General features: G+C 44.1%; 1 protein-coding gene across 11 annotated transcripts in view; it reads left to right on the top strand.

Annotated features, from left to right (window-relative positions):
* Positions 1-23,610, top strand: part of Ric8b (RIC8 guanine nucleotide exchange factor B) — a 93,730-nt gene that overhangs the window by 34,401 nt on the left and 35,719 nt on the right. For 9 of the 11 annotated variants that reach the window (XR_010052969.1, XR_005486617.2, XR_005486618.2 and 6 more), the window contains 3 exon segments: positions 3,729-3,823; positions 16,930-17,158; positions 17,803-17,898. Coding sequence is in view for 5 of the 11 variants with exons in the window: in XM_006241180.5 (XP_006241242.1) it covers positions 3,729-3,823; positions 16,930-17,158; positions 17,803-17,898 (420 nt within the window). In the remaining 6 variants the exon portion in view is untranslated. 11 annotated transcript variants of the gene reach the window in all.

The raw sequence follows: 23,610 nt of genomic DNA, 5'->3' as shown, positions 1-23,610 counted from the left end.
TTAACAGTTGGTCTTCATTAAAATAAGTTCAAAAGAGAACGAGCTGCCAAGGACAGGGACTTACTCCTGGAACCCCAGCACTCAGGAGGCAGAGTTCGGCTTAGTGAGGTGACTGGGGAAGGGGCAGCATGTGTAGCATTTTGGCCCATGTAGCACATTAAACATGCCCGACAGGAAAGTGGGCACAGGGCGTGGAAAGGATCTGTCTAGGGAGCTGTGCACACGGCCAGGGAACACAAGAAAGCCATTCCACTCTGTCATCTTAACATGATATTAAAACCAAGAAACTACCCAACGTGTGAGGTGATCATGCAGCTGTGGAGAAACTGGAAGGTGGGGTCCCCCATTGTGAGGTGTTTTCTAGCTGTATGCTTGAAAAGTACTGCTTGGCAGTGCTCTCTAAACGTCAGAATCCGAAGTGTGCCATGTCTAAGTCCCTACCTACGGTGCAGCAGTCCCTCGCCTGGCATGTAATCACGGCATGTTACTTGCATATAAGATGTGACAAGTATGTTTATGGCAGCACTCCTCAGGATGCCCGACAGAACCATCAAAGGGTGGACAAGTGCATCGGGATGCAATGTATTCAGTGCACTCACGTGATAACAGTGCTTCTTTGAAAAAAAGCAGTATGTCTATGATATGTGTGTATGTGTGTTCACATGTGTGGGCTTGCATGTGTACATGTGTGTGGAGGCCAGAGGTTGATGTTAGCTGTCTTGCTCAGTCACTCCCCACTTTATTTTTTTGAGGCAGGGTCTCTCGCTGAACCTGGAGCTCACTTTATCCCTTGAGCCATCTGCCCAGCCCCATAATGCTCCTGTGCTGTGTCCCATGTTTTCTGATCTGTGGTAAAGGCCCCATGCTTCCTCATGGCATTGCAGACCAGTGACAGATGAGCTGTCAAGCCCCAAAAAGAACCCCTGCAACTACATACAACATGGATTGGTCTCATGACTAGAGAGAGACTGGGAGTCTGTTTTCGTGATTACTGTCATACAAAGTTCAGTGGCACCAGAACTCACCAATGTGATATGGAAGTTGGGGCTTTGGAGCATGTCATCTGTGGGATCAAGAGAGTTCTGGAGTTCTTAATCCTGGCGTTACATGACTTCCTGTTGCTTACAATAGCTGCTCATTTTGTGAATACAGTTACAATGTGGTCAGTTTTCTCTCTGTATCTTATACTTGACATAAGGACATTTGGACTAGAGTTTATTGTTCACCTGTTTAACACATGGCTTCTGTCTTGGTGAAGATAACCAGTGGAGGAAATAAAATTTAATTAAACATGTGAAATTACAAATTATGATTTCACGAAAGACACGTTAACGAGATACTATGATATAGATGAGATAGAAAACAGGCGCTCTCTGCAGGTAGAAAAGGGATTAACAACAGGAAGTAGAGGCAGACAGCCAGGTCAGAAGTTGCTCTGAACAAAGACTTAAGTAATGGGCAAAGGGGACCTTGCAGAGAGACAGTACAATTAGGGCACGAGTGGTGTGCCAAGAAGGGGGTTGGGTGGAAGGTGGTGTCTGCAATGCAGACTGGGGCAAGACTGACATGGACAGTTTCTAAGAGGCTCGTCCTGATCATCATGAGTCTGGTGTAGAAGAACACACCACTGGGCAGGGTAGGTAGTGTACACCGTAATTTCTAACAGTGAGCAGGAGCCATGCAGGGGTGTGAGTTCAAGGGCAGCCCGGTTTAAATAGTGAGACCCTATCCCAAAGAAGGCAGTATCTGGAGATGTGGCTCAGTGGCACTGGCAACCAGCGTGCTAGCCTAGTTTTCAAAACCAAGCAAGAAATGACCTTACTGGATTAAGTAATAGTTCAGTTTGACATAGGTTTCATAGCCTTCATGTACTTTAGGGCAAGTAAGAGTTTTTACAACATGAGAGAATTTTCACTCTATCTTAGGGATGGGTAGTGAATGTGCCCTGCCCTGCTAGTTTAGTGCCCGTGGTTCCCTCTGGTCCTCCCCCACCATACGTTTAGCCAGCTCCCTCCACCCGACGATTGCTTCCTGCTTCTTTCCCACGTCTTGTCTTGGCACCAGCAGTTACACTTCATGTCCGTCCTTCCCTTTCCCTCCCTAATGTTCGCTGTTATTCAACATTTTAAAGTGCTCTTGTGCGTGCCATTTTCTTCACTCCGCATAGAACCTCATGTTTGCGGAAGTGTGTGGGAGGGAGCTGAAGATCAGAAGCTGTGAGCTCATAGCCTAGACTCTCGCTTGACTCCAAGTGCCAAAGTGTCCATTATATGACTGAAGCCTTCATCTTTCCCAAATCTATATAGGATGTGTTGTTTAAAATATTTCAGCCATGTTATGAGTAGTGAGAGTGTTTCCTGTTTGTTGGGTCTGTGAGAGGCATCTTAGGAAGACTGTGTGAATTATGTATGTGTGTGTATGATAATTGCACACATATCACTTTAGGGAAACATAATTATAGACTAAGAACTTTTAATAATCATTGCCTTTGAAGTAAGTAAGAGATTCCCTGTAGCATATCCAGGTTATCATTATTAGCGCTTCATTGCTGTGTCCTCTTCTATGTTAAAAAAAAAAAAAATAGAGATTGAAGACCTTGATGCAGGTGGCTGAATACACTGTGATTGTGCCAGGAGACGGCTCCATAGATAAAGTGCTTATTGTGCAGGCGTGAGGACCAGATTTCTGCTCTCCAGCACCATCACAGTCAGGTGGGTGTGGCAGCCCACGTGCAGTGTTCCTGCGAAGCAGGGATACGGGCTCTCGCCAAATGTGTGAGTTAGGGATTCATCTCGAGGCTCTGCCTCGGTGAATAAAACAGCAATAAAGACGTGCACCCAGCATTCACCACTGCCTGTGCACACATGCAGACATCCATGACATATGCATATGTGGGCATCACACATACACACACAGCAGAGAAGAAAAAGTTGTAACGACCCAGGATCTCATTATAAATATAGAGGTAGCAAAAGTTAAACAAGTAATTACTTAAATTGGGTTTATATCTCATTGCTAGTTTCCTTCTCTCTCGCTTGCTCTCTGTCTTTAATTCCCTGCCAGTGCATAAGTGATGGGAAAGTAAGGGTTATAATTCTGATCATTTGTGGTAGTTATGTGGGACCTGAGAGAGAAAAAAGATGAAAGAAAGTGAAATTGGTGGTCGTCCATGGTGTTATATACCTGTTGTGAGCTCAGTGCGGGGAGGCAAAGATACAAGGTTTTCAAGACCAGTCTAAGTTACATAGCTAAACCTATCTCAAAGGAGGAGGAGGAAGACATTGTTGTTGTACTCATTACTTTTGAAAGCTAAGAGGTGAAACTTTCATTTAAAAATGGACAGCCAGCTATAAACGAACCGTCTCAGTATAGCTTAGATTTGTCTGAATTTTGTTCGGTTAGTAAACTGGAGCATTATACTGCAAAGAACAAATGAACCCGGACTGTCTGGAAAGGAGAAATCCCGAAGTGGAACTAATAAGTGGAATTGGTTTTTCAAAACAGTAAACCAGGGTAGCTGGATTAGCACCTCCTGACGCCTGCCATTTCTGCATGTGGGAGTGGCTAGTGATTGGTGTGAAATGGCAACCGTTTGCTTGTTGCTATGGGAACTGTGGAAGATCTTGCTGTCTCCCTGTATGTAGAACAAGCACACGGTGTGTTGGTGTGCCAGACTCTTTGTCAAGGCTTCAACTCCAGCTTTTCCTCTCCGCTTGTCTTTACCACAGAGCGATTCTCATCAGTTCCGTGTCATGGCCGCTGTCCTTCGCCACTGTTTACTAATTGTAGGTCCAACCGAAGACAAAACGGAAGAGCTGCACAGGTGAGTAGCCTTTACCTTGGTATCTCAGTGAAGCTCGTCACCCGTGCCTGATGGCTCTCTGTATCTGTTTTTGACGGTTAATTATGAGCTAAAGAAAGTGAAAATATTGTATTCAATCAGGTAAGCCAGAACTATGCCTCAGTGTGAAATTTGTTTACTGTCCTGTTTGAGTTTGTTCTGTTGAACTCCAGAGTCAGACTTTGGCATTTCTTATATTCAACAATAAAACCCAGAACAGTAAGTAGTAATTGAACATTTTGAGATTAACTCCCAGACTGAGGATGTCCCTAGTGGTGGAGTGCTTGCCTACTGAGTATAGGCCCTCAGAAGTTAGGAAAAAACGATAACTAACTTACTTTAATTGTCACACCAACCTTTGAGGTAGCTATTCCCCCCCCCAAAGATATGAAAGCTGAGGTCTTCTTTTTATTACTAAACTTAACTAACACTCCCACTACTTCATTTTAAGGGTATTTAACAAAAAGGTCTATTCTATAGAGTAATAATTTAAAAAACAATAAAATAAGAAGAGAGTAATAGTGTCTTCTATTAATATATATTAGGTAAAGTTGAGAGGTGGCTGGGTGGGTAAAATGCTTCCTATAAAAGCATGAGGATCTGAGTGTAAGTTCCCAGAACTCCTCAGAGGCTGAGTGCGGTGACAGAATGAAATCCCAGTGCTTTTATGGGGAGATAGGAGGTGGGAACAGGAGTGCATGGGCTAACCAACCTAATGTGTGCAGCAGGAGAGCGGGGGCCCAGTGTCAGAACACAGCGGAGGGTGGCGACCAAGGTCACTTGAGCTTGTTTACTGACCTCCCCATGTGAGCAGCTACACACACTCTCACACACACTCACACATACACTCTCACACACACTCTCTCACACACACTCTCTCACACACACACACACTCACACACACACACAAACACACACACTAACCCTTAGCTAGCTGTTATTTTCCAATCAAATCTATATAATGAATTTAATTAGGTGGAGTAGTATGGTTTCTGTCATGCTGAGTTTAAAGGTAGACTATTTTTATATACTGTCCACCCTGAAGCCCTTCAAAATGTCTTCTTCGTGATTGGAAAGAATAAATTCTGAGGTGAGTGAGGTGATACACATCTGTAGAACCAGCCGTCTAGAGGACAGAACGTGGGCATCGAGTCTAGTCAGCCTGGGCAACGTGGTGTGACACACTGACTTCAAAATGTGGAAATGTTTTCCTTAGCCACAGATCAAACATTCCTTTAATTTCTGCAATAAGTCCCATCTTAAATGACTGCATTAAGCGTTTTTACCGTTTATGGGCTTTTTTTTCTCCTATAAAAGGTACACCAACAATTCAACATCAAAATTAAAAGTGTTTTTGTTAAAAATCTTAGAAGTATATTGATTTAAAAAAAAAATCAGATAACCCAGGCTGAGGAACACACAGGCTGTAAAGAGGAAAGTTGTGGCAGGCAGTGCCACGCCAGCCTCAGGCCGCTGTGCCAGGATGCTCCAAAGAATGGATTCCAGGTCCTGGCGCAGGGCTCAGCATGTGTGGAGAGAGCAGAACTGCAGATTGTTCAGATGTGTAAAAAGTAACCGGTTCTCTTCCTTCCTTTAGGAGAAGGAAATCCTTAAAACCTTTTACTTTACAGAGGGACTTTGGTAACATTCTTAGGCTCCACTGTGAGTGGGGAGGCGCCAGAGAGAGAGCACAGCCAGGATTCGGAGCAGTGCTCAGAGGTGCTCAGCAGTGCTCAGAGGTGCTCAGAGGTGCTCTTGGGAGACGGGACTTGGCTTACCCAGCAGTTTGCCTGGGATGGCCTCGCACGCCCTTTTAGTCAGCAGAGAGTGATGAGTATCAATCTGCACACTGACGACTCCAGGCTAATCCACTTAAACAGAGCTGCCCCAGTGTCAGGAGCTGCTGCACCTTGGGGTGCCTTTGCAGTGACCTGAATGCAGTACTTAGGTCAAACTGTAAGGTGCAAGGCACATGTGAAATATTGGAAAGTCCTTTAGGCTCCTTTTAAAATGATTTTGGAGAATTTTTGTTTGTTTGTTTGTTTTGGTTTTTGAAGGTAGGCTTTCTCTATGTAGCCCTGACTGCCCTGGAACTCACCCCGTAGACTAGGCTGGCTTTGAACCCACAGAGATCCACCTTCCTCTGCCTCCCAAGTGCTGGGATTAAAGGTGTGACTACCACTGCCTGGCTGTTTTCTTCAGGCTCTGACTTATTTTCAGAAACAGCGGAGTGATCTAGGCGGCCCTGGAGAGGGTACTTGTGGTGTGATGATGACTCCATGAGGGTCAGTGAAGACAGCATCTCTGTCTGCTGCTACCGTGATAAGGAGAGTGATTTTTAAATGTCATATTTAGTCCAAACGTTTTTAATTGCTTCTTGAATTTTCAACATTTTACTTAGAAACTTAGTTTTGTATATATCCTTTGATTATATAAAGATACTTTTTTTCTAATACTCCATTTTTTTCCCTGAAGCCAAAAATTGCATTCGTATTAGATGATAAAGGTGCTTTAGAAAAGAGAGAGCCTGGTGTCTGTCTCTGGTCTGTGTCTCTGTGGGTGTGCCCCACTGCTTTCCTCAGAGAGGTGAGGAGGCCGGCATGGTGAGTGCAGCTCTGAGCAGCAGGAGCCTGAGCCTGCGCTCAGCACCCTCAGCCTGTGCTGTCCCTCCACTCATTGTGAGCAGCTGGGATATTGCTCCTGTGTTCTGCCTTTGTGTTAGACGACAGCGTCCTCCTTCTCTTCCGTCTGTCTCTGCTGTTTGCCGGGGAGTTCTGTCAGCACTCCTCACAGTGAAGAAGCTTGTCCCCCAAACGTGCACAGTTAGGTTTTCCTTTGGAAAGGAGGGAGGGCGGCCTCCACGATATTAGGGAGGAGGAGACCCTGCCGGCCAGCACAGGTTAGCTTGCTTGAGTGCTCAGTTCCAGTCTCTTCTCCACACTAAGGATATCAGCACATGCTCGTCCATGTCTTTGATCCATGCGGAGTGGGTTTTTGTGTGTGGTGTATAAAACCCTCTTTTTTCATTTGCATATTGGATATATCGCTTCAGCCACTGTTTATTGAAAAGGTTTTCCTTTCCCTATTGCTCTTGGCACCTGGTGTGTGCTAGGTCACTCGTATCCCTTTCTGCTTGAAGTGATTTATTAATGAGGTTTTCAACCCAGAAGTATGGTTCTCCAGGCTTTTACACTCTTGCAGGATTACTCAGGCTATTCAGTCGCTTGACATTCCACAGGAGTTTTAAAACTAGTTTTTTCTATTTCTATAAAATTATCACTAGTAGCAGTTATTTGAATTTGGAATATTTAGCTCCTAACAGACACATCATATGCATCACACTTTAAATCAAATGTTTGAAAATGAGCTGGCTTTATTTCCATTTAGATTCATGTGTTATCAGGCCCTTACCTAGTGTTAGGGGCCTATTTGAGCCTGAGGGTTGAGCCGTCAAAGCACATGGTCCATTCTCCCAGGCTCACCATTTAGTGCACACATGAGTGAATAGGTTGTGTGTCACCCACGTCTCCCTCCTGTCTGCCTGCCCTGTGTCCCCTCCACACTCCAGTGAGCACTGTGTCAGTGAACCAGCTTATATGAGAGATAGGAGAACACAAAGACATTCACTCCCGAGAGGTCAGAGAGGAGCCATTTTTGTTGTTGTTGTTGTTGTTAACTCTCTTGGCTCTCTTTAAACTTATTTTCTATACATGAGTTTTCCAGGTAAGAAAGGATTGTTGAAGCTGTCTGTCCCGCTGAGTGCTGTTCTGAGGTGTTGTAAGGACATCCATGGCTTATGCCCTGAAGGAACCGACACTAAATGGGGAGATAAGACATAAATATTATGAAAAGTTAAATAACAATTCAAGACTAGAATAGAAAGAGACCGCGAGATAGTTTTGAGTAGTTTTGGGTGACCAATTCCAGTAACAGTTGCTAAAGAATAGGTTCACTGTGATCTAAAGTGAGGGTCTTCCTCACAGGTCTATCCTTGGCCTGTTCTCGCCCACCTCCTACCTCTAGGGGATAATTTTTCTATTATCAAAAAACTTAGAGGTTTACTTTCTGGCCTGTCTATCCCTAAATATCAGTTCGTGATGAACATTAGTTCAGCTCCTTCTCTCTCAATCCCTGAGAGCCTCAACACCAATTCAGATCAGACCAACAACCTCCACAGCCCTGTGGGAAGTGATCTAACCTGGCAGGCGATTTCATCTCCACCATACACAGAGTTCCTCAAAAAAGCCGGTCTGCTTGAGATTGTCATTGTTCCTCTCGGTCATGAGGATCAGGAACTCTTCTTTTTTGTTACAATCTGTACACTTAGGACCTGCAGCCGGGTCTGGAAAAGCTGTGTCAACAGTTCCGTTCCCTCTGCCAAACCTTGACAACCTGCCCCAGGCCTCACACAGCCCTGTCAGCTATTACCCTGCTTTACTTAGCAAGACGGTTTGGCAGCATGGGAGAGGTGGGTATGATTGCAGGAGTCCTAAAAGCCTTCAGCCTGTTTCTTGGTATAGTCATGGAAACCTCAGATTGTCTCAACCTTTACAACAGGACCTGAGGGGGAAACACTCAGTGTCATAGGCTCTGCACAATCAACTGGGCAATATATTCCCACCATGGCAGTATGCCAGTTACATCAGTTTCTTCTCAATGAGAACTGTCTCACTGTGTAACATTGGATGAGTCCGTGGAATTAGATCTGAGGCATTGGCCTCACTCTTAGGGGAACATTCTGCTTTTGACAGTGTCCCTCTTCCTATTGTCAAACAAAACATTTTCATGGCACTGATCCACGCTTCCCCTGCCTCTGAAAGCCTATCATTCTACAAACCAGATGGCTCTATATTCAAAATAGTCTGCCTTCTTCTTCCTAGACATCGCCTGTATTTGGGCCTGTGCCTTCACTCCATCTGGAGATGCTGGAGTACTTTTAGCCCAGTTATTTGTGAGGTTGGCTCCCTCTCATCATTTAGAACTCAGCTCAAATGTAGCTTGCTCAGTGAGCCCTCCTCCAGCCTCCTAATGAAGACTTGTGTGTGCACATGAGACCACGTGCACACATACACACATGGACATACCTATATCTGTGCTATCCTCTGCTTCACTTTTTTCATGGCATTTATCACTAACTAAAATAATATTGTTCCTTTATTTTCCTGCATGTTTATTATTTCCTTCCTGAAGTTATAAGCTTTTTTTGTTTTAAAAAAAAAGATGAGACTGGAGAGATGGCCCTGCAGTTAGGAGCACATACTGCTCTACAGAGGACCCAAGTTCAAGTCCCAGCACCCAGGTCAGGTTGCTCACAACCACTGTAACTACCTCAACTCTCGGGGATCCCCCGAGGTATCTCTGACCCCCAGGTATACTTACACATGCTTGTGCATATCTATATACTGATGCACAATAAAAAATATTCCTTTTAAAAAGGAATAAAAGATTTTACCTGTCTGCTCCCCTGCTATATACCTATACCTGGTACCTACGCAACTATACATATGTGCACATGTACATACATACATACATACATACATACATACATACTACACATATGTAGTAGTATGTACAGTATAAATGAGTTGAATGGAGGGATGTGTGGATAGATGATATTGCTAGCCACTTAACAGTAATTGGAAGCTGGGGAAGGAACTTTCTCAAACCTTCAGTTTCAGTACCAACACATTTGTTGCAGTCTGTATCTGTTCTTGTTCTGCCGGTCTCAGACATTTACCAGGCTCTCTTCTGCCCAGGGCTGCTTTTACAACTTTTGCTTTTGCCTCCTAAGACCTTATTCTAGCATAATCTCCCCTTTTATATCTTCAGTCTCCTCAGGGGTATTCAGTCTTCAAAATGTGAATATTCTAAGAGCAAGCTACCTCATTTGTAGGAGAAAAATAAATCATTATGAAAACTGTTATCACTGCTGGAAGATGACTCAGGTTAAAAGCACTTCCTGCGGGGCTGGGGATTTGGCTCAGTGGCAGAGCACTTGCCTAGGAAGCGCAAGGCCCTGGGTTCGGTCCCCAGCTCCGAAAAAAAGAACCAAAAAAAAAAAAAAAAAAAAAGCACTTCCTGCTCTCTCCCAAGCCTGCAGCCAGTCATCTAGCTCACAACCATCTGTGGTTGCAGCCCCAGGATTTCCAGTGCCCTCTTCTGGCCTCTGGGGTACCTGCAATCACATGCACACACATATATACATACATGTTGTTGTTAAAATATAAAAAAATAAAAGAAGTATCGTCGTCTTTTACCTCGCTTGGTCCAACACCGCAGTGCCCCAAGATATCTGCTGGATATATTAATTCTCAGTCTTACCTGCTCTGCTCTATCCCCTATCACACTGCTAAAGGCCTCTCTCTGAGCCTGGCAGCAATCTCTCTACCTATCTAATCCCAAGGCAGGTTTCCATGCCAGAAACACACATCCCAACCCTGTGGTGACCTAAACCAGCCGCCCCATACTCCATTACATTCAAACCATCACATTAAAGAACACACAACACAATAACCTTTGACCCAGTTGGTAAGATATAATTGCCCACCTAAACATACAAAGCCCAATACACATCCATCCCGTAAGAACATTAATAACAACTTGTAAACATACAGCATGGAATCCTAACGTCATCTGCCATATTGTCCTGCCACTGCTTCTCTCTCTGTCCCTCCTGTCTCTTCCTCCTTTCCGTTCCAGTCTCCTCCTCTTCCTTCAAACTCTTCTCCCGCCCATCCTTCCTTCTCATCCAATGACAGGCCTCCTTCTATCCTGTTCCTGCCCTCACCTGTATTTTACAATTTAAATGGGGAGAAGGTTCTGGTGAAGTCACCTGAGTCCTGAGTAGGCAGCTGTCCTTGGGGCAGTGGAATTAGCATCAAAATACAGATAACTCCAGGGCAAAGCACAACACATACACATATACACACATACACACACAATCTCGTGCACATACACATATATAGATACACATACAAACACATAGATTTTGTTTTTGTTTTTTAATTTAAAAACTTTGATTCTGTCAAGATATGTCATCACATGAAAGTACTTACCACCTGACTACCTGACTTCAGCACCCAAGCCACGGGATAGAAGGAGAGAACCGATTTCCATAAGTTGTCTCTAACCACCTTATACGCACCATGGTGTATGGACACACAGACAGACACACACACACACACACACACACACACACACACTAAGATGTCATAATGTTTTCAGACTTCATCCCTCAGAGTTGTTAGCATGTTTGTTTCTCTCCCTTTATACCATTTTTGAGTGTTCCTGTGCCCTTGGTCACCAGAGGTTTTGATCATCTCTAGGCTCTTCTAGTAGCAAAACCGTTTTGGACACACCATCAAGAATATTTATTTACATGTAAATTATGTTCATTTATAGCTCTTTTATGTGAAATAAATCATGAATTATATAAAAAATTAAACAAAGGAGATAATAAATTAATGTTTAAAAGTGAATTTAAAAATTAACTCCCACAAGCTTATTATATTCATTATATCCTCAGTTATTAGCCTTTTCTGTACATTTTACACAGTTGGCATTTAGATATATTACTACTTGTGATGACTTTATCGTTAGCTCATTTCTCACAGTACATTATATATATATCAGGCCAACTGATCAGTAGCACAGTGGAGATAAGCTCATATTTTGTGTAAGTCCCATCTTTAAATTTTCAACCTTCATATTTATGTTTTATATTTTAGATGAGGTCTCATAGTAGAACTCTTGACTGGCCTCCAACTAGCAATCTTGCCTCAACCTCCTGGGTGCTGCAACTACAGATGTCTGATATCATGCATGATTAATTTACAACTAAAAATTAAAAGGATGTGTGTATGTGTGAAGGGGGTGTGCGTGCCAGGGCACTCATGTAGAGGTCAGAGGACAGTTTTATGGAGGTGGTTTTCTCTTTACACCAGGGACGCACTAACCTCAGGTGTAAAGGTGCATGCCCCTCTACCTCTAAGCCATCTCCTTGGCTCAATTTCCAAGTTTTCAAAACACATTTCTAATGGTGCATTCTTGTAGCCCCAGCACTAAGGCAGAGATGAGAGTATCAAGAGTTCAAGGTCATTGTCAGCTACCTGATATTTAAGGCCAGTCTGTATGTGTGTGACTCAGTCTCAGAGTAGTTTACATAGTGAACGCAAGGCCATCCAGAGTCCCCTGAGATCCAGTCTCAAAATGAAACTTGGTTTCACGCTGAGGCCAGTTGGGTCGTCCTGGCTTTAGGATTACAGGCCTGCGCTACTGTAGTCCGCACAGGACTGTTAACAGCCAAGAGAGAAGAGAGAGGAAAGCTGGGGAGAGGCAAGAAGGAGGGACAAAGGATCTGAATAGACAGTTCTCAAAGAAGATGCACATATGAAACCATGTTTAGCATTCACTACTAATCTGTAAATGCAAATCAAAAACTTAAAATTTAGCAAACAAAGGATTCTGCCATTTTCTTGTCAGAAAGAAAAGAAAAATGCTACCATTTTCCATTTCAGAAATCACTTAAAGCTGTTTGCCCATTGTATTAGAAGTTGCTTGGTTTAAAACTATTAAAGCAAGGCTAACAATTTTGTGGAGGGGTAGTATGTTTAACAGGCTTGAGGCCCCAAACAGCAGCCCCCCTCACAAAAAGACGTGGGTAATGCAGTCCCTAACCTGCCTGAGTGCAGCCAGCTGTGCTATGACCGGTTCAGAATGCAGGTGAGTGACCATGGAAAGGGGGAGTCACTGCTGCCCTTGTCCCCTACCTCCCTGGCAGGTGTGAACACAGAGATCACATATGACGCAGGTGTGGACATCAGCGTCAGTGCAGTGGTTAAACAGCAGAGTGAGACTTCTGTTCACCTTTTCAAGCAAAATAGATAAAAATGGAATATTTCCTTTCTGCACCCAGGCGGGTCATTTTATAAGCTTCTGCACTTGTGTGTACCCTATGCTACTTTACAGAATGTTGCTTTGGACTTAATGTCTCTGTGGGATTACCTGGTTTATTTTTGATTACACAAATCAGTTAACATGCAGTAATCAAAGTCGTGCCTCTGCTACCTTGCCTAGAAAAGCTCTAGTTTCATGTCACCAGCAAACAGTCTCACATAAAGAGAACAGCATTTTCCTCTGACCTGCTTGCCTCCTCCACCCTTCTCAGCTTGCCCTTCCCTCCCACTTTGTACCACAGAAAGTCCCGAAAAGTGAGAGGTGTTGCGTAAGAACAAAGCTACACAATTTTACAATGTAGTGAATTACTGTAGTGTTTACATGAAAATGGACACACAGACCAGTGACACACATGAGAGAGCTTGGAAGGAAACCTCCATGCTATAAATGTGAAGTCAGCTGTTCTCACACACAGTGCAAAGAACACACACTCTTCAAGAATCGGTGTTAGGAAAACTGCGTTTCTACATGTTTGAAATAATGAAATTAAACTCTGACCTCTCATTATGCACACACCAGAAGAACTGAAAACGTATTGAAGCCTTCAATGCAAAGGCTGCAACTGAAGGTTAGAATGCATAGGTAAAGAAGCTCATAGACCGCTCTTAGCAGTGGTTTGTGTACAACACCAGAGCAACCCACAAAGGCGAGAACAGCTAGGTGGGAATTCATGAGCCTGAAAGTCCACGAGTGCAGAGCCTGCCAGAGTGAAAGCTCCCCAGTGCCATAGGAAGCTATTCACAGAGGAGTCAGCGTCTAGAACACAGAGAGGGAACTTTTTGTTTGCCTTGCTTTGTGGCTCAGGCTAGTCTTGAACTCACTATGTATCCTAAGCTGGTGTTCGGCTGATAACCCTGCTTTAGCCTTCTGAGTGCTAGGATTACAGGGCTGCACTACTGTAATCAGCACAGGACTGTTGACAACCAAGAGAGAAGAGAGAGGGAAGGGGGGTAGGGGGAGAAGGTAAGAAGAAAGGACAAAGGATCTGAATACACAGTTCTCAAAGAAGATGCACATATGAAACCATGTTTAGCATTCACTACTAATCTGCAAATGCAAATCAAAACCTTAAGATTCACCTCACATCTGTTATAGTGGCTGCTCAAAGAACATCACAAAGCTAGGATTTGGAGAAAGGAGAATCTTTGTACACTGGCAGCAATGTAAAATAATATAGCCATTGTGAGAAACAGTATGGGAGTTCTTTTAAAAATTGAAACTAGATGTGCCATTTGCTCCAGCAACCACACTGATGGGTGTGCATTCAAAAGCAAATAAAAATCAGCATGCCCAAGAGATCCTGCGTACATCATATTACGTTCACAGTATCAGAGGCACGAAGACTGCCTATGCCTGTCCATAGACACACAGATAAGGTAAATATAAGGAAGGGAGACAGATAGAGATGCTGTATGTTAGGAAAATGACTGAGACCACTAACAACAGATGTGCAGATAAAATGTGGGCAGTGCATGCGTGTGACAGAGCATCACTCCACCTTCACAAAGAAGGAAATCCTAAAATTCCCAAGAACCAGGCACATGCATGATCCCCTTTTAATAAGGAATCTAGACACACTCATAGGATGAGGTCCTATGATAGTGGGAGGGAGGGAGAGAGAGGAGTGTGGGGGAATGGTACGATATACAAAGTCTGTAGTTCTGATTTCTGGTGTTGCTGTACGGCAGAGTCTACAGTTAGCAATACTGTAGCTTATATTTAACACTTGGTGTAAAAGGCCAGGTCTTAGGTGCTCTTCCCACAAAAAATGAAAATAAGCCCCCCCCCCTTTTTTTAACTGAAAGAGATCAGGAGAAGCTTTTGAAGATCTGGAGATCTTCCTAGCTTTCTTTCCAGGCTTGAAAATAATACATGTGAGCCTCAGCTAGACTGTCAGGTTCGTTACTGGCTGCTGATCGTTGTGGGACACTAGTGTGCACCTCGCTGTCTCTTGGCGTCTGCTGAGTTCAGCAGCTGATGGAAGACTGGCTCTAAGCTGTCTTCCCTCCCACAGCTGGTAAGCCTTCTGCATGTCAGGAGGGGGCTGGGAGCCTGCGCTGGAGGATGTCACGGCCCAGTGATTGATGGTCTCTGGGAACTGCAGAGGAGAGTAATATACACAGGATTCCTACCCCCTGGAGGAGGAATTTGAGCACCATTGTGCAAACCTGTGCATCCTCACTGACTTCCTGGAAGCTGGAGAATCTCACACACTCTTCTACCACAAATAAAAGTGTCAGAGAGATGACAGAGCTCCAGGCTGACCTTCCTACTTAAACAGAGCAGCTTGGGTACATCGAGCCCCCAGATTAACTGAGTTCACTAAGTAACAAGAAGAAAAGCCTTAAACACCCAAATATTTGTTGATTCCAGCTCTACATTTGGCTTCTTAAATATGCTGAATTCCTAAAAATTCCTCCGTGAAGTGACTATAAAGGAGAACCATCCCTTTGTAACGGAGTGACTGTCTTCAACCCTGCAGTCTGGTAGATAGACTCAGAGGATCGCATGGCTATGGTTTCCAGAGATGGTTGTCTTGTGTTTAGGGGAAATTCTAGCATTTCGGAATGGTTTGTACAGGTTCCAGAGTGATTCTTAGGTAAAGTTCTTACACTCTCTTCTCCCCAGTGACTCTGATTTCTAATAATAGTAGTTTCCAAATGCTTAAGTGAGAAGGAAGCTGTTTTAAACTATAAATTAGATACTATGGAAGCTTGCAAGAAAAAAAATGTAAAGTTTGTATGAAAATAGTGCACTGTAACTGCCTTTGAGAGCCAGACAGCAGGGCGGAGAGAGTGTGGCACTACCAGCAGCCTCAGTGAGGACAACAGCAACACACCTCACCAGAAGCATGGATTCAGACGGGCACCTCACTTGTTTCACACCCCTTTTCTTCCACTCATTTTTCTCTACTGTCTCATTTGTAATGGATTTTCAAAAATGGTTTTTTATTTTTCTGTGATAAAAAGAATAAAATATTGATTCATGGAAAATAAAGCCATACTTCAAAAAGAAGGAAAAGAAAGGGAAAAAAAAGAAAAAGAAAGAAAAACCTCTGTATTATTTTTCTACTTTTTTTTTTTATTATGTCACTACAAATCGCATTTTAAATTGCTGTGATCTCCATTAAGACAGTATCTGATGGACTAAGCCCTGACTTCAGTTTCCTAGCGGTTACACTTTTAGACTACATTTGCAAGGGTTTATTTTTAGTCAGGATGTGGTTATTTTTAGCCGCGCTCCTGTGTCCCTAGGAAATGTAATGCCTGTCTTTCCATTGTTGTTTACCAGGAAGTCCTGGGGTCCAGGCCATTAAGATCCAGCTCACATAGGAACACTGCCTCTCCTGGCAGATAAAACTGTAAAACTGTGTGGAGAAAGAGTGTACATTGAAAACACACCTCAGTCTGGCTCTCTACGGCCATTTTATCCTCTTGTATACTGAGCACCAGAACACGGTCTTTAGAGAATGCCAAAAGGACGAGGTTTGGGTTCCCCCTGCTGGTGTGCATCCCAGGCTCCTACACAGTCCTAGGAAGTCAAAAGGCCTGGGGCAGAGATGAGAGAGCAGTGTGGACCCGACAGTGGTAGGGAAAGGGGGAGTCACTATGCTTTTCCCTGAAACCATCAGATAAAGCATTGCATGATTTAAACATTGCATTGTGTACGTTACAGAAAACCGAGTGTTAATGCTGTAGTGTTTGTCCTCACTATCACTGCCTGTGCACATTGCTTCTCAAGGGTTCGAAGCTGTAATCTAAGGAATAATAAGCAGCACTGGGTCCACAAAGGCCCGTCAGACCCCTGACGGACATGCAGAGCTGGTATTGTCCCAGCCAATTAAAGCGCTGGCATTACAGCTGGCCGACTCCTGTTTTAGTGTTTCAGGAGGTGAGGTGGCATCCTGGGATTGGGTCTGTCCATTACCCTTGCTTCCTTTTAATTTGTCATCTGTATGGTTGAGACAGGTCTTTATTTTCTCTTAGTAAATGCCAAGTCATATTAATGGCTCATTTTGAAAAAGAAAAATTTTAATTGACTCCTAAAAGTCACCTCCAAACTATGTATTATGTTTGGATTTTAAAAGCCTATTCACTCAAATTAAAATACTGTGTTTTCAAATTGCCTTTCAGTAATGCCGTCAACCTTTTAAGCAATGTTCCAGTCTCTTGTTTGGATGTTCTCATTTGTCCATTAACCCATGAAGAAACAGCCCAGGAGGCAGCAACTCTAGACGAACTGCCCGGTGATAAGACAGCAGAGAAAGACACGGCTTTGAAGAGCAGTGCCATGGTATACAATGGCATGAACATGGAGGCCATCCACGTTTTACTCAGTTTTATGGAGAAGAGGATTGATAAGGTAAGGCTGCTGCAGTGGGAAGGCGCCCCCAAGCCTGACGTGCCCTGCAGAGAGATGACACAGGGTGAGCGCATAGCTACCGTGTCCTTACACGTGGCGTGTGCACTGTTGTACTCCCAGGGAACTCTGCCAAGATGATGACAAACTGGAAGAAGCCCAGAGAGTTTAGTTAATGTTAAAACTGTATTTATAACTAGTGTCTGAAAGGAAAGGGAAATTAGCTGCCCTGCATAGCCACTTTGTAAAACTAACCTCTCCACGATGACATGCTAAAGTGTTTTGTCTTCAAATTTCTCTAGCCTGTCATTCAGTTTCTCCTGTAAATGTGTTGAAAGGTAGCAGTGTCGCATAGATGGGTCTCAAAATGCTTTGCTTCTTTGAAATACATTGACTGGGTTTGTGTAAACCCTAGAAAAAGTGTAGAGAAAAAGCAGAAGAGACAAAACTACATAGTAAAATGAAGATAACTCATGGAAATATTATTTAAAGTCACTTTTAAAATCGTTGTAAGCATTGGCATCAAAGGCTGTGTCCTCCCACCTTCCCCCCACCCCCTCAAGAAAGTCTTCGTATTATCAGATTACATGGAGGAGAGCCCAGCCTTAGGAACTGAACTAATATGGCGTGCATGGTTTTCTTTATAGGGAAGCAGCTATAGAGAGGGTCTAACTCCAGTTCTCAGCTTATTAACAGAATGTTCCCGAGCCCATCGGAACATCCGAAAATTTCTCAAAGATCAGGTAATTGCTTACATCTTAAAGTTAAAACTTTGTATATATGTTGTTCACATAGAACTAATAAATTCTCTTGAGAGTTTTCTTTCAGAAGATCAGAAACCTTCAGCCAGAAGTAAATGATCTTGTACACCTTGTTATTCATTCATTTTTCCAGCAAATGTTTACCGAGGTCTCTGTGCTGTTCGCTAAGCGTTGCTCTGAGTTATCAACACTGTGAGCTTGTTACTCGTACAGGCTTTACCTATGGGAGAGGGTAAAAGGAATAACTGTGTAACTTAGCACATGGTAAGAGTCCTAAGGAGAACACAGGAGCAGGAAGGAGAGATGGGACACAGGAGTACCTCCTTGCAGAGGTGACAGTGAGCAGGAAGTTGGGTAAATAGCAAGTGTCTCTGAGAGTGTTGAAGAGAATCTGTCAGAAGACGTTTAGCGATCTCACATGTGGGAAGCAAGGCAGCCAGTGTAACCAGACAGAAGACAGAAGGGAGAGGCTGTCAGTGTGGCCGTAAACGAGTAAGCAGGGCCTATGACAAGCATGGACAGCACTTTGGATTCTCCTACAATAGGATGAGAAAGCACTGGAGTGTCTTCAGGGGCTTGGTAGGAGGGCCTCATGTGCATTGAGAAAACTTGAGAAGATGCTGTGTGTGAGAGGAGTGGAGCAGACGTGTGTGGCTGCCACACCGCATAGTGAGAGCCAAGGAATGTGTAGCAGGTGTGGCAGTGGCCAGAGTTCATCTTTCAAGAGCTCTGTCTAGAAAGTGCTGCTCACATAACACACTGACAGATTGGGGCATAAGCTCAGAAGAAGCAGTAAGCTCTGAAGCATTCAGACTCACTTGAAACTCAAGACTTGGACAGTAACGGGCTCTCAACAGTTCAGCCGCACACACCTTCTCGTGCCCCTTCCTCAGTGCTTTCAGGCGACCTCGTCCATCCCACGGAGAATGCACTGTTCTTTTTGCTCCTCTGTGCCTTCCTTCCCTTCTCTCATGCCTAGGCAAGCTCACATGTAGTTCATGGCTGTAGTCACTCCTTCTAGACAGTGTCGACTATGTTCAGCAACATGGTTGAATCTTCTACCTACTGTGGGCTGCTATTAAACACTTTAACTGACTAGACTCCCTTAACTTTAAGAACCAACACCAGGCAGCTTCCCAGAACATTTTATTTCTCCTTTTTTTTTTCCAAAAGGAAGCAGAGTCCTGTGTAGCCCACACTGCCCTCTAACTCACTATGTAGCTGAGGGTCGTCTTTCCCTCCCGATCCTCATGCCAGCACCTCCGAAGTGCTACGGTTCTATGTGCATCACTACACCAAGTTCATGCAGTGCTGGAGGTCATCCCAGCACATGGTGCATGCTAGGCAAGCCCTGTTGACAGTGGTGCATATGTGCCTGCCCTCTGTAGCCTCTGGTGTAAGTTCCCACCTCTGTGAAACTCTTACTTAGTTTGGACCTTGGGACACAGTAGAGACCTTTGCTGACCATCTTCCCAGTCCTAAATGTTTGTGTGCCTAAAACAAGTACATCTTACGTCTACCTCTCTCCTCCCTTGTTGATCATACCCTGGTATAGTGATTTTGAATACACCTGTCTGCAGATGGTTCCCAGATGTGTATGCAAAAGACACAAACCTGAGCTCTCTTAAGAGCCCTGGACATTTATGATGAGCTGCTCAGTTTGACTGTTGCATGTATAGTGGTTTTCCTTTAGTATAGCCCAAATTAATACTATAACTTTCCATCCTCCTTTCCTGTTTCTTCCTCTTAGTTTTCCTGGACCATTGCTAGCACCACCCTTTATTTCACTGGACACTTATAAATTAATCAGGGTCATTTTGGTTCGTGGTGAAAATGAAGTAGACTCTTTACTGTGTGTCAAGCACATGAATAGTGTAGATTAAAGACATCAGAAAGCCGGAACTCATTGTTTGTTTGTTTATTGATTGATTGATTTAATGTGAGGACACTCACTGTCTCCACACACACCAGAAGAGGTCAGATCCCATTACAGATGGCTGTGAGCCATGTGGTTGCTGGGAATTGAACTCAGGTCCTCTGGAAGAGCAGTTAGTGCTCTTAATTGTTGAGCCACCTCTCCAGCCCCACACTCACTGTGTGTGAACAGAGATCCCTTTAAAGCATGATCGCTGTTTCAGCAAGATAAGCTAACCAACCAACTCAGCTTACTTAGAAGTGTGATTCCTTTAAAGCATTCCACCTCGACCAGAAGAACTTGACTGAGAATAATGAATGAAAATATCTTAAGGGGCTGGAAAGATGGCTCAGGTAAAAGCACTCATTGCTCTTCCAGATGACCCTGGCTTCAATTCTCAGCACCCACATTACAGCTCACATCTGTCTGTAACTCCAATTCTGGGGATCCAATGCCCTCTTCTGTCTCCATAGGCAGTGTATGCACATGTGCACATACATATGTGCAGACAAAATGCCCATACACATAAAATGAAAATACTTTTTATTAAAAGAAAATACTTTATTTTCTATGTTTTTTATTTGCTAATAAAAGCAAGATCCAGGCTCAAGTAAACTGTCTGTTGTTTTCTCTAATAAGGACAGCTAAGGAAGCCTATTAGTTAGCCACACATATGCTCCAAAATATAAGACCCTCCGTGTCCTCAGCAAACACGAAGTGTAGGCGAGGGGATGAGATAGGATAACTAAAACTGTAAGCTGTGTTAGGCTGGTCTCCCTCACTGTGTGGAATCCCCAGGGCAGGACACTGAAGAGTACTGCAGAGAGGGGAGGCCTGAGCCTGTCACTCTGGAGGTCCAAGGATGAGGTCACACCCGTGATAACTGTCTCACTGCCATCCCAGAGGAGCTGCAAGACATCACAGGGCCCATGAGTCACACTGCTTGTTGTTGGGACAGAATTCCTAACAGAAGCAACTTGTGGGAGGAAGGATTGTTGTGGCTCACAATTTAAGAGTGTGGTCCTTCATGGTAGGGAGGGCATGGTAGCAGCAACTTCAAATTGGGACATAAGAAGTTTAAGTCATTTGTTCATTTCTTATCAAGGCTAGGAAGCAGAGAAAGAGAAAGCCAGTATTCAGCTAGCATGTTTACGTCCTCACAGTGCAAAATAGGGTCACTCCATTTTCCAGTAGTCTTAACTCATTCTAGCATCCCTTCAAAGGTACAAAGTTGTAGCAACGTGAGCTACATGGTGAGGGCCTGTCTGAAAACAATAACCAGTGGCTGGGTAGTGGCGCAGGGGTAAGAATACTTGCTACATAACCATGAGGACCTGCGTTCAAATCCTAGTTAGGTAAAAATGCTGGGCATGGCTGTGTGTAACCTTAAGCACTGTCAGTGTGACACAGGAGGGACGATGAGGATCACTGACCTAACTTTAGGTAGACTGAGAGCCCCTGTCTCAAAAGAATAAGGCAGAGAATAATGAACAGGATACACAGTGTCCTCTGCTGTGCACGTATATGTCTGCCTGCATGTTCATACAAAATAACAAGCACAAAGTTCTAGAGTCAAGGCAAACTCCTTTCGTCTGTGAAGTCAAAATGACTGCTACTTCCAGCATTCAGTGACGGCACCGCCACTAGCACCGCCACTAGCACCGCCACTAGGGCCGCCACTAGGGGTATATTTTTATTCCAAAAGAGAAGCAAAAGCGGGGAATTGGCTCAGAGTCCCATGCAGAGGGGCAGCGAGTTTGGCTGGGCATTGCCCAGTTGGCTGCTTGCTAATCATGGTGCTGCTTGCCCTGTGTTTCCTGGGTCCTATTATGGCTCCACTCCAGCATCTCCACTATGTATCGTCTCACTGGACACCCATTACAGGGACTCTGAGCCTTCAGCCATTTCTGCTTGGCTTTCTTTGAAATTTTGGTTGATGCTGTCATGATCTTAGAAGTCTTACAGTTTGCATACCTGCAGAACCAGCACCATGTAGATGGCAGAAAAAAAACCTGTCTCTGACATGAACTCTGTTTCTGCTTGAGCCACTGCTGCTGCCCCAGAACCTCACCAGCTGGACACAGGGAGACGAATCGTGAGGTGCTCTGCTATAGTGAGCCAGTGGACAGCACCCTGGGCTCAGTCCCTGAGCAGTGCTGCCCTGAGAGTTCTCTTGGCCTGGGGGGGGGGGGGTATATCACTTCATAATTAGCATTCTTGCCAATCCCTAACAGTCTGTCTGTGGGCCTTCCTTAACCATACCCTTAGTCACTTTTTCTGTTCATTCCTTGGGTAAGCTGCAAATTTTATTAATCTTCTGTTTCTTTTTGCTTCCAACACTTACTATAAATCCAGCAGTAGCCAGTAACACCAACATCATAACCTAGATATTTTACTGTTTTGAAATTTCTCTGGCCAAATAAACTAGTTCAGCCTTCCTAGTTTCAGCCTTGACTTAGCACATGCATTCAGCGTGGTCAGATTCTTCATAACAGCATCATAATCATAGCCTCTCCACCCCCACACCCATTTTCCCATCAGATTCTCCTTTCCATCCAGAATTAGTTTCCTAGCTCCTTCCTCTTCTGAGCCCTTACTAGAACTTCCAGTTGAACTCCATTTATGATGTTTGAAATTTCCTAACCTATTTCTCCCAATTCTTCTAACCTCTTCTAGTCAACCCAATTCCAAAGCTGCCTCCCTCCCCATTTTCAGAATAGTTAGAGTAACAATCACTGTAGTTACAGTATACATACAATAATACAATAGAATACAGTATACACACGATATTTACACGTCGTTATAACGCTACAGTAGCTTCTGGTACCAATTTTTCATGTTGGTCTGCTCGTCACTGTATCACGAAACCCTGAAGCAGCCTAACTTTACAAAGAAAGCATCATTTGGTGCTGGAGACGTAAGAGGAAGGCACTGGCATTGGCTCGGCTCAGGTGAGGATTGCATGGCATGGAGCAGGAGTGCACATTCAGGAGGAAGCATCTCAAAGCCAGAGTGAGCGCATCCTTTTAACAGCTTGCTCTCCCTTAATCCCCTGTGGGAACAGCTCTCTGGTGACCTGAGAACCTCCCTGTTACCTGGGCTCTTACAGGTCAGCTCACTGCCTCTTGCCACCACCACAGTAGGAATCATACTCTACGGAATGGACCCTTAGAGAACGCAAGAGTTCAGCACAGTCTGCACACACAGGGAGATAACGAATGTCCTTACTTGTCCAGGAGCTCCCTTGCCATAGTGAGTCCTTACCGATCTTCACTGCTAAACCTACCCACTTTTCTGAGTCGTAACTCAAAAGCTTAACTTTGTCCCCTTTTCTGCTCTTTGGATATTGGGCAAAATCCTGAGCGTATTTGCCCTGACACTCCCCCACTCCCTGTTCCACAGCTGCCTGCAGACTCCAGTGCTGATCGTAACTCAAAGATGTGACCTCCTCTCCTCATCCATCTCCCTCCCAGCAGCTGCCCATTACCTTTCTTTCACACTCTAATAAGATGGTCCTTGGGTTTTAAAGAAAGAAAAGAATGGGCAGAGGAAGAAGGAGGAAAGAGAAAGAAACAAACTTCTAAAGAGGGTGCACTGTAGATAGTGCTCAAGAAAGGCAAAATGTAACAAGTAAATGTTAACAGGGTGTGGCTCACTGGTGGAGCATGTGCTTGGCATGCACAGGGCCATAAACTCAATCTCTAGCACCAAGGGGAAAATAACAGATAATTAGCTATGATAATATAATCTGTAATTGAAGCTGTCTAATTACTTATCGA

This window comes from Rattus norvegicus, chromosome 7 (assembly GCF_036323735.1).
Source record: "Rattus norvegicus strain BN/NHsdMcwi chromosome 7, GRCr8, whole genome shotgun sequence".
NCBI lineage: Eukaryota > Metazoa > Chordata > Mammalia > Rodentia > Muridae > Rattus > Rattus norvegicus.
This window is presented reverse-complemented; position numbering and strand designations above follow the sequence as displayed.